The sequence below is a fragment of the Emys orbicularis genome, chromosome 2, assembly GCF_028017835.1.
Source record: "Emys orbicularis isolate rEmyOrb1 chromosome 2, rEmyOrb1.hap1, whole genome shotgun sequence".
NCBI lineage: Eukaryota > Metazoa > Chordata > Testudines > Emydidae > Emys > Emys orbicularis.
This window is the reverse complement of record NC_088684.1, coordinates 59,039,738-59,052,537: the sequence shown is the minus strand read 5'-3', so window position 1 is coordinate 59,052,537 and position 12,800 is coordinate 59,039,738. Positions and strand designations below refer to the sequence as shown.

At 40.1% G+C, this 12,800-nt stretch overlaps 1 protein-coding gene across 8 annotated transcripts in view; it reads right to left on the bottom strand.

Annotated features, from left to right (window-relative positions):
* Nucleotides 1–404: 404 nt before the first annotated feature.
* EYA1 (EYA transcriptional coactivator and phosphatase 1) overlaps nt 405–12,800 on the bottom strand; it is a 121,586-nt gene continuing 109,190 nt past the window's right edge. For all 8 annotated transcript variants that reach the window (XM_065397610.1, XM_065397612.1, XM_065397613.1 and 5 more), the window contains 2 exons: nt 10,612–10,712; nt 405–485 (listed from right to left, as the gene is read on the bottom strand). In XM_065397610.1, the coding sequence (XP_065253682.1) occupies nt 405–485; nt 10,612–10,712 (182 nt within the window). The remainder of the gene's footprint in view (nt 486–10,611; nt 10,713–12,800) is intronic.

Sequence of the window (12,800 nt, the reverse complement as noted above, 5' to 3'; positions counted from 1 at the left end):
GTATTTTGAAAAATTCAGTCTTCATTGTGCAATCAAGTTTGCTGTGTTGAAGAAGCTGTGTGTGTCACATTGAAGATTCTAAAAACTACAAAGCATTTGCAGGTCCTTTCTTTCTTCACAGGTATGAACCTTTTTTTTTTTTTTGTATCAAATGTGGTAAAACACGCTGTTAAAACATTCTCATGGCTTGTTTTCATTGGATTCGCAATACTAGAGTCAACAGCTGTTCTGAAGAAAAAGGCATGCTCCTCCATTTACTGAAAGGGCAAAGGTTAAGACCAATTGCAGCTGTACATCAACATGTTGAAATCACAAAATTCTGTAGTCCAATGCTGACACAAGACACAGGCATACTGTCCATGGGCATAAGGGAGGTTCTGGAGTTTCAAAGTGCTGCTAAGCTGCTACAAGTATTCCAGTTCCAAGGCATGATGAAGGGCCATAAGGTCAGAGTGGCTTGAGATCCTCCAAAATGGCATGGCATGCTATGAACAGAAGAAACACAATGTCAAAAAACTGAGCATTCTGGTCTGCAGGCCCACCCCGTTGTCTTTTGCAAGAATAAGGTAACACTGCAAGAGAACAGCAATACTTCAGCTGCTCTCTAACTGTGCATGACTCAAGATGAGCTATAATAATTCATAACCTCTCTTCTCATCAATATTTCTCAGTGCTTCTAACTTGAACTCTCAGTAATATCAAATCTATTAATTTTAAATCACATTAGTAGGCCTTATTTAAAGAGTAATTTTTTTAAATTCCTTTTTCTAACAAAAGGGATTAGGTAAATTTCTCTATTACAAAATATATTTCTATAGAAACAAGGAAAACATTCTAACCTGCCCATGAAATATATGGATATACCAAAAAACGATGAAACTTGTTGACAAAAAAAAAAAAAAATGAAGATAAACTTGTTCACTGTCAAAACATGTTTAGTCTTTGAGAAACTATTACTGGCAGGTGAGTTAAAGAACTCATTGGCAGTGATTCAGAATACATCAATATGCTATTCAAATCACGCAGAAGGTAATTTTTTCCTGGTGGTTTGTATTATGGTGGTTATTGTTTGCACTGACCTTAAAACAGCTTTTCCATATGGGAGAATTTTAAAATGAATGTTTAATTTTTTCCCCATTAGCTGAAAAAAAAAATCTAGGTCTAAATCTTGAACATATTTGCAAGACACCTGAATAAACTAAAGACATGAATACCAGGGGGACAAACGCAGATTACATCATCCATGAAGGGTAAAAATCTGATTGTGAAAACTCACTATCCTTAAGCTGCAAAGCAGGCACTACAGTGTCAGCAAGAAGTTTTTCATAAATAAAAGAAAGATAATTATCTCCTCTGTCAGAGAAAATATTCCATTAATCCCATAGGAAAATAGTTTCAATGCAACAAATAATCTCAAGGCTACAATTAACATGTTTAATATTTCATTGGTTCAACTCACATCCAGCTGATTTGAGCACACACACTGAGAACAATGTAGGCATTACAATGGCTTCTGGGATTCTGTGGCACTTTAAGAACAGTTTCTGGGGCATGCAACTTTATTCTTCTTCAAATCCCTCCTCAAAAGTTCATGGGTGAAATCCTGGTCCTAATGAAGTCAATGGCAAAACCAGGATTTTACCCATAGTTATCCTTACAATGCATCTTCTCTCTGGCTTTCATTCTGGCCACTTCTCCTAATTTACAAGATGTCTAGCTATACATCAGTCTTGAAACCTTAGAGATCCCTTACACTCTCTCTAGTCCCTTGTTTATTGTAAACCATTAATATGTTACTCTATGCAAGTTAGATGGTAAGATCCTCAACATGGGTCCATAATTTGTTCTTTGTCTGGAGAGTTTTGTGTAAACCACTGTGTAAGCAATGAATAACTGTGGAAGAATTTCGTTGCAAGCCTGGCAATAACATCATGGTGATCTGTGTTGGACTGAAAAAAATAAGACTGGAAAAATAAGGAGCTTAAGATAGGTAGGCGTGTAAATCTCTTTGAAAATAAATGGGAGTGCCAATTTACATTGGCTCCTTTGAAAATCCCAGCCTCAAGAAACAACTCATATTGCCTGTTGAGGAGACTGAAAACAAGCAACCATTGCCCCACTATCCAGTGAAATACCATGCTGCAGCAGGACCTTGTTGGAGAGTGTTAATTAACTGGCAAAGGAACATCAGGGAGCCCTGGGGTAGCTGAAGACTGAGAAATGAGTGTAGGGCAAAAGTAGGGAGCAAACACAGGCAGCCAGCTTCCACAGAATGTTGTAATACAGAGCAGGTGAGCTTTATACGAAGAAAAACAAAATCTTTGAAGAAGCCCTGATGGAAAGGCAGAGGGAACGCTATCTTTTTCAGATTGTCACAAAGCCTTGAAAAAGAGCTAACTGCACTTCAACCTGAAGAGCAACGAATGAGCCATGAGCTAGTGATTTGCAGAGGCACTAGGGTACTTTAAGGTATTTTGGGAGCAGAATTCCAGAGAAGCGTGGCAAAGCTCAAGTATATGCTTTCATCCAAATCCCTCCTAATGACACAAAATGAGTCAACAGTAAGGTTCGGGGGGAAAAGTTGCTAATTATTCAATCTGGGCTTCCCAATGTATCTTGGCTTCTCTGTGTCTATTTTACTTAGACAGCAAGATCTTTGTAGCAGGAACTATCAACACCGTATGTCTTGCACGATACCAAACACATTGTTGGTGCCAAACAATGCCCAAGGCAGAAGTGTTTATGTTCACATCAGGTTTATGCTGTTCTAGTTGAGCTGGCTGCATTTTCACTCATTTGTTTTTGCACCTCGCCTGAGCTGCTGCAGTTCTCCTTCCTGGTCCCCATCTGGCTCTTCTTCCAGAAGTGCTCCCTGTCTGGTCCTATTGGGATCCAGGAAGTAGCTCCCTGTCTGGTGCTAGGCACCACTTCTCCTTCTTCTCTGATTGGCCAGCCAGGAACCTCAGTCCCCTGCTTCTCTTTTTGAATCATGCATGCCACCAGGTCTCCCCACTGAATTATGCCAGGGAAAGATAAGCAAACAATGTACAGCAGACGGAGCATGGTGACTGACATGGTAGAAAACATCTTGCTATTTACTAAGAAGTCAAGAGTTAAAGAGAAATGAATGAATGTCACAGGCAGGATTATAGTCAGGTGTTCCTGGCTCTTAGCTCCATGGTCAGCCTCCTAGATCATACTGCCTCCCAAGTAATACCCCCTACTGTCATGCTGGGTACTCATCAGATATGTGGAGCAGCTAAAGAATTTGTGTCAAACTATTTAATAAATTAAGTATCAGAGGGGTAGCCGTGTTAGTCTGAATCTGTAAAAAGCAACAGAGGGTCCTGTGGCACCTTTAAGACTAACAGAAGTATTGGGAGCATAAGCTTTCGTGGGTGAATGCCCACTTCATCAGACACAAGACACTTGCAAGACACTTCACCCACAAAAGCTTATGCTCCAATACTTCTGTTAGTCTTAATGGTGCCACAGGACCCTCTGTTGCTTTTTAATAAATTAAGTCACTATTACTCCTTTGTACTTGTGACGGGGTGTATAAACCCCACACTAGGGCTGAAGTGGTTAAAGAACAACTCTAGACCCAGACGATTCCACCCTGCCACACCTGCAAAGCATGCTCTAGATGGAGGTGGAGCTTAAAAGGAAGCCAGACAGCTCAGAAGCTTGGACCACAGAGTGGGATGTTGGAGGTGGCCCAGGGAGGACAGCCGTAAAATTATCTTGGGGTGTCTAGTCTTTGCTAACCCACACAGGGCCCTGGACAAGTGCCCAGGGGAGTGGGAGGGCCTAGGCTCCCCCTACTAACCCTGTTCTACATTAAAAAAGAACCGCCCTCCCGCCCCCAATCACTAGGCACACCTCCATGAAGCTCCAACAATCACAGTACTGTCCATGTGCAGTATAGGTTATGGATTATTCTCTGTAGTCTGGGGTGCGATTCAGGACCAAAATCTCCAGGGGGCTATTTCTGGGCTACTGACTGGTCTTGGAAAAATCATTTAAATTCTCTTTGCCTTAGTTTCCCTATTTGTAAAGCAGGGATAATTCTACTTATGTCTCTGACAGGAGTATTGTGAGGATTAATTATGCTTGAAAGGGCCTATGAAAAAGAGTTATGTAAATGCTAGGCATTATAATTATGTTCAAGCCTTCTGTATGTAGGCCAAAAGGGCCCCTGGTTTACATTGCCAACAATGGAAACATGCCAAGAATGCTATAGCTGCAAGCACATGTCAATTTACACTGGAATTTTGTTAACAGGCCTGACCTGGCAAGATCAGAGCATTATGAGTTTCACTCCATGGTATACATTTTATTGTGTGTGTGTGTGTGTGTGTGTGTGTGTGTGTGTGTGTGTGTGTGTGTGTGTGTCCAAAAATACAAAAAAAGAATGATTTTCACCTTAAATAAGGTAACATAAGTTATTGTAGAAATCTATCTATGCACCTTCATCTTTTGGTAGTATATACCCTACAAGCCAAACATGCATAATAATAATCTACCACAGAGAACACTCCTAGATTAGCAAACCTCTATAAAACACTAGAAAATGGGCAGATAATGACAAATCCAACTTGCTGAAAATAGTAACACAGGTCTGGGACCCAGCCTCAAAGCATTTGCTTTTTTCATTGGATAACCTGGAAGGAAGGGCTTTCATTGGTTTATTTTCATAGGTATTTGACAGACATTGCCTTTAAAAAGTAAGCTTTTGCTAGCAGTTACTACACAGTGGAATCTGATACACTTCAGGTATTTTCTATTCTAAGCATATTGAGAAATGGTAATACCTCACATACTGTTGGATGGCAAATGCAAATGCTATGCCTAATGGCAGTGAGTGTAACTGGACTGCATTAATATCTAATAAAAAAGTGGAATACAGTAAATATAATTATTGACTAGCGTAACATGTAAAGATTATGGAGCAAATTATCAAGCAATCAATTTGCAGACACCTAAAAGTTAACAAGGTGATAAGTAACAGTCAGCATGGATTTGTCAAGAACAAATAATGTCAAACAAACCTAATAGCTTTCTTTGACAGGGTAACAAGCCTTGTGGATGGGGGGAAGCAGTAGATGTGGTATAGCTTGACGTTAGTAAGGCTTTTGATACTGTCTCACATGACCTTCTCATAAAACAAACTAGGTAAATACAACTGGAGCTACTATAAGGTGGGTTCATAATTGGTTGGAAAACCATTTCCGGAGAGTAATCATCAGTGGTTCACAGTCAAGCTGGAAGAGCATATTCAGTGGGGTCCTGCAGATCATAGAATCATAGAATATCAGGGTTGGAAGGGACCTCAGGAGGTCATCTAGTCCAACCCCCTGCTCAAAGCAGGACCAATTCCCAACTAAATCATCCCAGCCAGGGCTTTGTCAAGCCGGGCCTTAAAAACCTCCAAGGAAGGAGATTCCACCACCTCCCTAGGTAAAGCATTCCAGTGCTTCACCACCCTCCTGGTGAAATAGTGTTTCCTAATATCCAACCTAGACCTCCCCCACTGCAACTTGAGACCATTGCTCCTTGTTCTGTCATCTGCCACCACTGAGAACAGCCGAGCTCCATCCTCTTTGGAACCCCCCCTCAGGTAGTTGAAAGCAGCTATCAAATCCCCCCTCATTCTTCTCTTCTGGAGACTAAACAATCCCAGTTCCCTCAGCCTCTCCTCATAAGTCATGTGCTCCAGACCCCTAATCATTTTTGTTGCCCTCCGCTGGACTCTTTCCAATATTTCCACATCCTTCTTGTAGTGTGGGGCCCAAAACTGGACACAGTACTCCAGATGAGGCCTCACCAATGTCGAATAAAGGGGAACGATCACGTTCCTCGATCTGCTGGCAATGCCCCTACTTATACAGCCCAAAATGCCATTAGCCTTCTTGGCAACAAGAGCACACTGGTCCTGGGTCCAGTTCTGTACAATATCTTCATCAACGATTTAGATAATGGCAGAGAGAGTACACTTATAAAGTCTGTGGACGATGCCAAGATGAGAGGGGTTGCAACTGCTATGGAGGACGGGATTGAAATTCAAAATGATCTGGACAAACTGGAGAAAAGGTCTTAAGTAAATTGGAAGAAATTCAATAAGGACAAATGATTGCTAAAAGGATGAGTGTGAAAATGTTTTCTCCTTAACTCTGAGGATAGGACAAGAAGCAATGGACTTAAATTGCAGCAAGGGCGCTTTAGGTTGGACATTAGGAAATACTTCTTAACTGTCAGGGTAGTTAAGCATTGGAATAAATTGCCTAGGGAGGTTGTGGAATTTCTGTACTTGGAGATTTTTAAGAGCAGCTTAGGCAAACACCTGTCAGGAATGGTGTAGATAATATTTAGTCCAGCCCTGAGTGCAGGGCACTGGACTAGAAGACCTCTCGAGGTCCCTTCCAGCCTGACAATTCTATGATTCTATGTACCTACCTCTATTATTATTTTAGTGGTCAAAATGAGATTTCCATAATATTTGTAAGTCTGAACATTTTGCCTATTAAAACTATATATTATGCAATAGAGCTGCTTGTAATTTTTTCAACAAAGCTTTTGAAATTAAAAAAATGGTAGCCTGATAATTATTTGCTAAAGAAAATCATTTTTTCAAAATGTTTCAATTTTGTGATGAACCTTTGAAACAAAAAATGTTGACAAAATTTTCAAAAATTTTCTTTTTGACATTCTGAGTAAAATCCAATTCACTTTTTATGTAGGAAATATTAAAAAGGGGGGGGAGTTTCCTTTTTGAAACAAGAAATAAACTCAATTTTTTCTATCAAGTACAAAACAAAAAAAAAGTAACAATTTTGAACAAAGTGAAAAATCTTGTTATTTCAAATATTTTTGCAAAACACCATTTTTCGACTGCATAGCACTGAAGGGCAAATTGTAAATGACATCTCTGTTTCCTGAAAGAAGTATTTGCTCATGACAAAGAAATTTATACCTGGGATTTTGTAGGGAATATGAATAAAAAGCCCACACATTTGTGCCTTCAGTCATGCCACCTTGTGCTGTGGTTCAGTTAGACCTCACTCGGCAGATTAGGGACTGGTCAATACCTAGTAGAGACTCTTCCTTAGATGCTGGAAGAAGTGATATAGCACTTGAATAAGTACTTAGCTAAGATCCCTGCACTGTGCTAAGATATACTGTGCTGTTGTAGGTGCCAGTTTTCTGACAAATTATAGGACCTAAATCTTCTTCACTTCCTGACCTGAAATAAAAATGTGTAGCGTGCTCTGAGTTATTACATAGTGGCTATGTTGAATACCCATCATTATAGTATATGATGAATCACAAATATTAATGAATTTATTCTCACATATCCCCTGTAAGGTGGAGAAGCATTATTGCCATTTTACAGATAGAGAACTGACTGAGGAACAGAGATATTAAGTGACTTCTCCAAGGTCTCTCAGGAAATCTGTGGAAGAACAGGGAATTGAACCCAGATATCCTGAATTCAAGTCTAATGCCTTATCCACATGGCATTCTTCCTTCCCCTGATTGCTATATGCACTTAGTGAAAATCTTTTTGAGGGATCCTTTGGGCTGAAAGACTAAGTTTTCTACCTTCAATAAGAATATTTTGCAAATTTGCTTCCAAATGTATAATGTATAACCTAAAGAACAGTGCCTGTGGTACCAAAAATGGAGTTTTGGTGATAGTGGCTGTGACAAGACAGCAGGTTTTCTTGCAAAAAAGCCTACCAGTGTCACCTTATTTTGGTATCTACTATGTGACTCTAGCAGCCTTCAGATGTTGGAAGACAGCAACCTTCATGTGGCATGACCTTGAACTCTAAAATCCTAACTACATCAAGTGTTCTGTGAATTGATCCAGAGAACGCTCCACAATTTACTATTGCTCCTTGGTCTGTACTATAAACGTGAAGGCCTGAGTATTTCAACTGTCTTATAAAAATGAGTTTTCAGGAAATAATGGTTTAGGGAAAGGTGACAATACCATGACTTATCCAGTGCTAAGTGAAATATAAGAGGGTGCAGTGTCCTTAGTGTATCACACTTATTTTCATCAATCAAAAGGAAAAGTGAAAAAATGTGGATTGTGAAAATCTTTTTAAAAAGAACTGTATTTATTGACTCAGCTTTATAATAATTACAAGAATTTATTTTAGATCCATCACCTGTACTGAACTAGCATTTTCAGTAAATAAAGGACTTGTAGGCAGGGGTGCTGGAACAATTTGTATAGTTGGGGTGCTGAGAGCCATTGAACCAAACTGTAAATCCTGTATATGATGGAAACCACTTCAAGCCAGGGGATCGGCAGCGCCCCTAGTTCCAGCCAGCACCTATGTTTGTAGGAACATTTTACCACCCTTCTACGATGAAGCAACAGGTTTGTTTGTTAGTGAAGTGGTTTTTAATACAGACCCTCATTTTCTCACTCACTAATCTGGAAGTTCATCACTGTTCAGTACTAGAACAGAAAATAAAAATCTGTGAAGTACATAGGTTGGCTACTTTAATAAATTATAGAGGTCTCTGTGAATAAAACAATATTGTTCATTATACAGCACCACTGGAGTGCTAAATGCTTTACAAACAAGGAAAAAGAAAAGAACCCTGGTCTATAGAAAGTTTATATTTATTATTGAGCAGTACTATGTAGGGGCCTTCAATCATGGGCCAAGGCATGGAATGCTACCTGACAATGGGATAATAAAAAGTTTCTCCCTGCCCTGAGAAACTCACAAACACACAGATTATTGGTGGGAAGGTAGGATGGAATGCGGTAAAAAGTTAAGTGGAGGAGCAGGGTACTCTAATAGGTGTCTTCATAGTTACACCATTTTTGTCAAGTTTTTATTTATATCATTATAAACCTTCTACCATTTTGTTGGCGCTTCTCTGTGTGGAAGGTTAAGTGTTTTTATAGTATAATAGAGTTTTATCTCCCCTTATTTAAGCATAATATATCTGAATACAAATATGTACTCAAATGTTTAGTGCTTCTAGTATTGCTAAAATGTGCTGATTTACATAATTCTTCAGAGCTGAACAGTTTTTCACTGTGTTTATCATTCATGTATCTAATCATTTTCGGTCAAATTGTGGTCTAGTTAGCACAGTGGCTCTGGGGCATAATGGAGTGCAAGGCACCCACCTCATCTACTTGTCCTGGTTACCCACAACATGGATAGACTTTGCGGAGCCACTGTGCTCCCAATTTACACAGGCGGGCTGAACAGGTGGCACCTTAGCTCTGCCCCCACAACGGGGCAGCCATCTTAGTTGTGCCAATGCACCAGGGAGTGTACATTGGACCAGGTGAAGTTTACCCCCTTCCCAGAGCAGCAGGGAATCTGGCAGAGAGATTGTAACTTGGAGTCACAATCTCACTCTGGAGCAAAGAATGTAGATCCTCAACCTCCTACATTCTCCAAATCTGAACATTCCTTCCAGCAACAAAGAACACATGGAACAAATGCTCCGAGGGAACTTTCTCTACTACCTGTTCATTTAACAAATGGAAAGGCTTTCTTAGTTAGGCCTTCCTGCACGGTGTTTCCAGTTAAAAACTGCTGAATTAGGTGTTACTGAAAGAAGTACTTTTGTCACTGTTACATGGAATACTATTTCGCTGAGCAATAGAAAGGAACAAAGACAACAGCTTTTCCTGATCTTAAATGTAGCTGTTAAAATGTAATCATTTACAGCAGAACACTTCTCTGCAAAGATTAAAGGCATTTCTGAAGGGAGAAAGGAAGAATTTGTTCACTTTAGTGTGCCAAAGGGACACATGAAACTGACAAGTTCGCAAAGTGATGTAACAAGATGGGAAACTACACAGAAAGTTTCAGAGGGATGTAAGTTGGTATTTCATGTTGCAAAACCATTTAGTGTCACATCTTGTAAAATGTTCTATGGTTTCAGTCAAAGACCTCAGACCAGGCCCTCTCCCCCTGCACTCTGTTAGATTGACATATTCAGTAGTAACTCCTAGCAGTAAGACGTAAAGTACTGCTTTTTGAGATGCCCACTCCACATTGCAAGAGAAGAGACAGTGATATTTCCCCTTCCTAATGGAGGAAGGAAAAAACATGTAATTAGAGACTCAACTGCATCTTCTGCCAGAGCTAAAGCAACAGGGATTAGAATAGTAAGAAATAACCAATATTTGGCCGAAAATGCAGGCTCCCAATTTATGTACAGGCTGACACGCGCGGAGGTCAACATTAATGTATGTGTTCCATTTCTCAGATACTCTTTCAAGGTGTAAAATTCACAAAACAATGCAATGTATATGAACAACACAAATTGTAATAGCTGTGCTTACGTTTATTATATTTCATGGCATTAGGGGATACCATTTAGAAAAGTGGAATTATCAGTTTTAGTCAAACCAGAATCCATACTTAACATCTTTCATACAGATATATTAGATACACATAGCTATCCTAATGCATCTTTTGGAGGACAGCAATATTCAAGACCCAACTAGAATAGATCTAAGATCAGAATCAACCCCCAATGCATACAATCCCAGGTGTGAGAAAACGCACATCTTTACTTTCAAACATTTGAAATAAAACTGCACTGAAAAAGAATTACTACCTTTTTTGCTCCTTGTTCTTCTTCCACGCCATCACCTATAACAACATACACTACTTTTCTTCCAAATCTTTGAATTATTCGCTCAAAACAACTTTCTTTTCCTGAAAAAGAAATTTAAACTATTAAGGATGAGATGGACATGACAAGTAACAGAGGGGTAGCCGTGTTAGTCTGAATCTGTAAAAAGCAACAGAGGGTCCTGTGGCACCTTTAAGACTAACCGAAGTATTGGAGCATAAGCTTTCGTGGGTGAATGTCCACTTCATCATGCGTCTGATGAAGTAGGCATTCACCCACGAAAGCTTATGCTCCAATACTTCGGTTAGTCTTAAAGGTGCCACAGGACCCTCTGTTGCTTTTTATGGACATGACAGCTGGTGAGAGAACATAATGAAACCACATTCATTAAGCACCCATCCAAGATATCCCCAAGCGCTTGCAATGTAATATTACCCTCACTGAGAGATTACAGAGCAGAATCTCTCCTGCATCAATTCTGTGCTCAGCATAGGTGTGAGAGCAGAGTGTCGGAGACACGGCTCCTGACACCAGTTAGAGCTGCTGACAGTCAGCTGTAAGATCTACTTAGGGTCTTTTAACAGAGCATATATTTGTGGAAAATAGACATAGCAAAGCAGAAGTCTGCCCCACCACCTGCCCACTGCCTATGGCAAGCAGGCGCAAGCCCCACACCATGACACACTCATGACTGCAGAGAGTTCCCTTCTGAAAGGGGAATTTTGTCTGTAGCCAGCCTCCTGAATAATGCTTTGGATTTAAATGCCCATAAGTCATACATCTGTAAAGACAAGGGACCTGATCCTCCATTGGATTTCATTGGATTGCTTTCAACTTTGTACATGAAATTCTCAGCCACCTTTAATTAAAAGAGAGCATCTCCCTCAGGAGACAACCTTTTTTGTTTATCCACTGAGTGGTTACTTAATATAAGCACAACTCCTTACTTCAGTGGGATCTCTGCAAAGGCTTATGCTAATGAATCCCAATCCAAGACTGGGTCCAACGTTAGTGAACAGGAAACTCTGCACTCTTCATAGTTCTGTGCATTGTCTTAAGTTTGGTACTGGAAATCCAGACAGAGTACATTGTGATGTCATTAGTCAAGATTGCCTAAGTGCTTTCATTGTAAAAGATCATTTTAGTTCTTCACAATTTAGGTTTAATTTTACAATTTTTTCCCACCTACAGTATGTCTAAAGCATAGATTAGTGTTTTCGAAACAAGTGAATTTTGGTATATTAAAATATGTTTTTACTAAGGATTTGTATTTCACGTATTCAAATTGAAGAATTTATTATTGTCAGTGTTCCACAAACAAGACAATCACTTTGGGTACCCAGGAAATAGGATTTCATCTTTTCTGGGATTGCTTTCAACTTTCTACATGAAATTTTTAGCCACCTTTAATAAAAAAAAATCCATTCCCAACCACATTTTGGTGGTCTTTGAATGGTTGCTTAATACGAGTTTCACTGTATTACTGATGCCTGTTCTCAGATTATAACAAAAAAGTGCTCATGTAACTGACCATTTAGGGCTAATCTGAGCTAGTAACATGTATGTCCCAGCCAAGTGAAAAAACTACAATGCATCTTACTATCTGGTACCATGCAGTGGTGGTATAAATGTGTTGGTCCCAGAATATTAGAGACAAAGTGGGTGAGGTAATATCTTTTATTGGACCAACTTCTGTTGGCAACAGAGAAGTTTTCGTGTTTACACAGAGCTTCTCTTCAGTCTGTGAAGCATACTCAAGAGTGTCACAGCTAAATACAAGGTGGAACAGATTGTCTAGCATAAGTAGTTAACACATATTTCAAGAGCCCATTTAAGGTGAAGTGGCCTCCAGTCACAGGGAGGAAAGGAAGTGTGTGTGGGGGAGGAAGACAGCTGGGGGAATTGTTAGTGGGTCATAGGTGGTGGGTATAATAGACCAGAGGAGGCTAAGCCTCCCCTAAACCAAGCCCTGGCTCCACCAAGCCAGTGGGAGGTGAGAGCTCAATTGTGGCTGGAGGGCTCTGGTGGATGGTAGGGGCGGGGCCTGGGGCAGAAGGAGTGGGGCTGCATGGCTAGCCTCCCCAAAGGGGGGGGGGGGCTCAAGTGCTGCCCATGTAGTGGGTTATAGATTGCTGTAATAAGCCATAGATCCAGTGTGTCTATTCAATCAA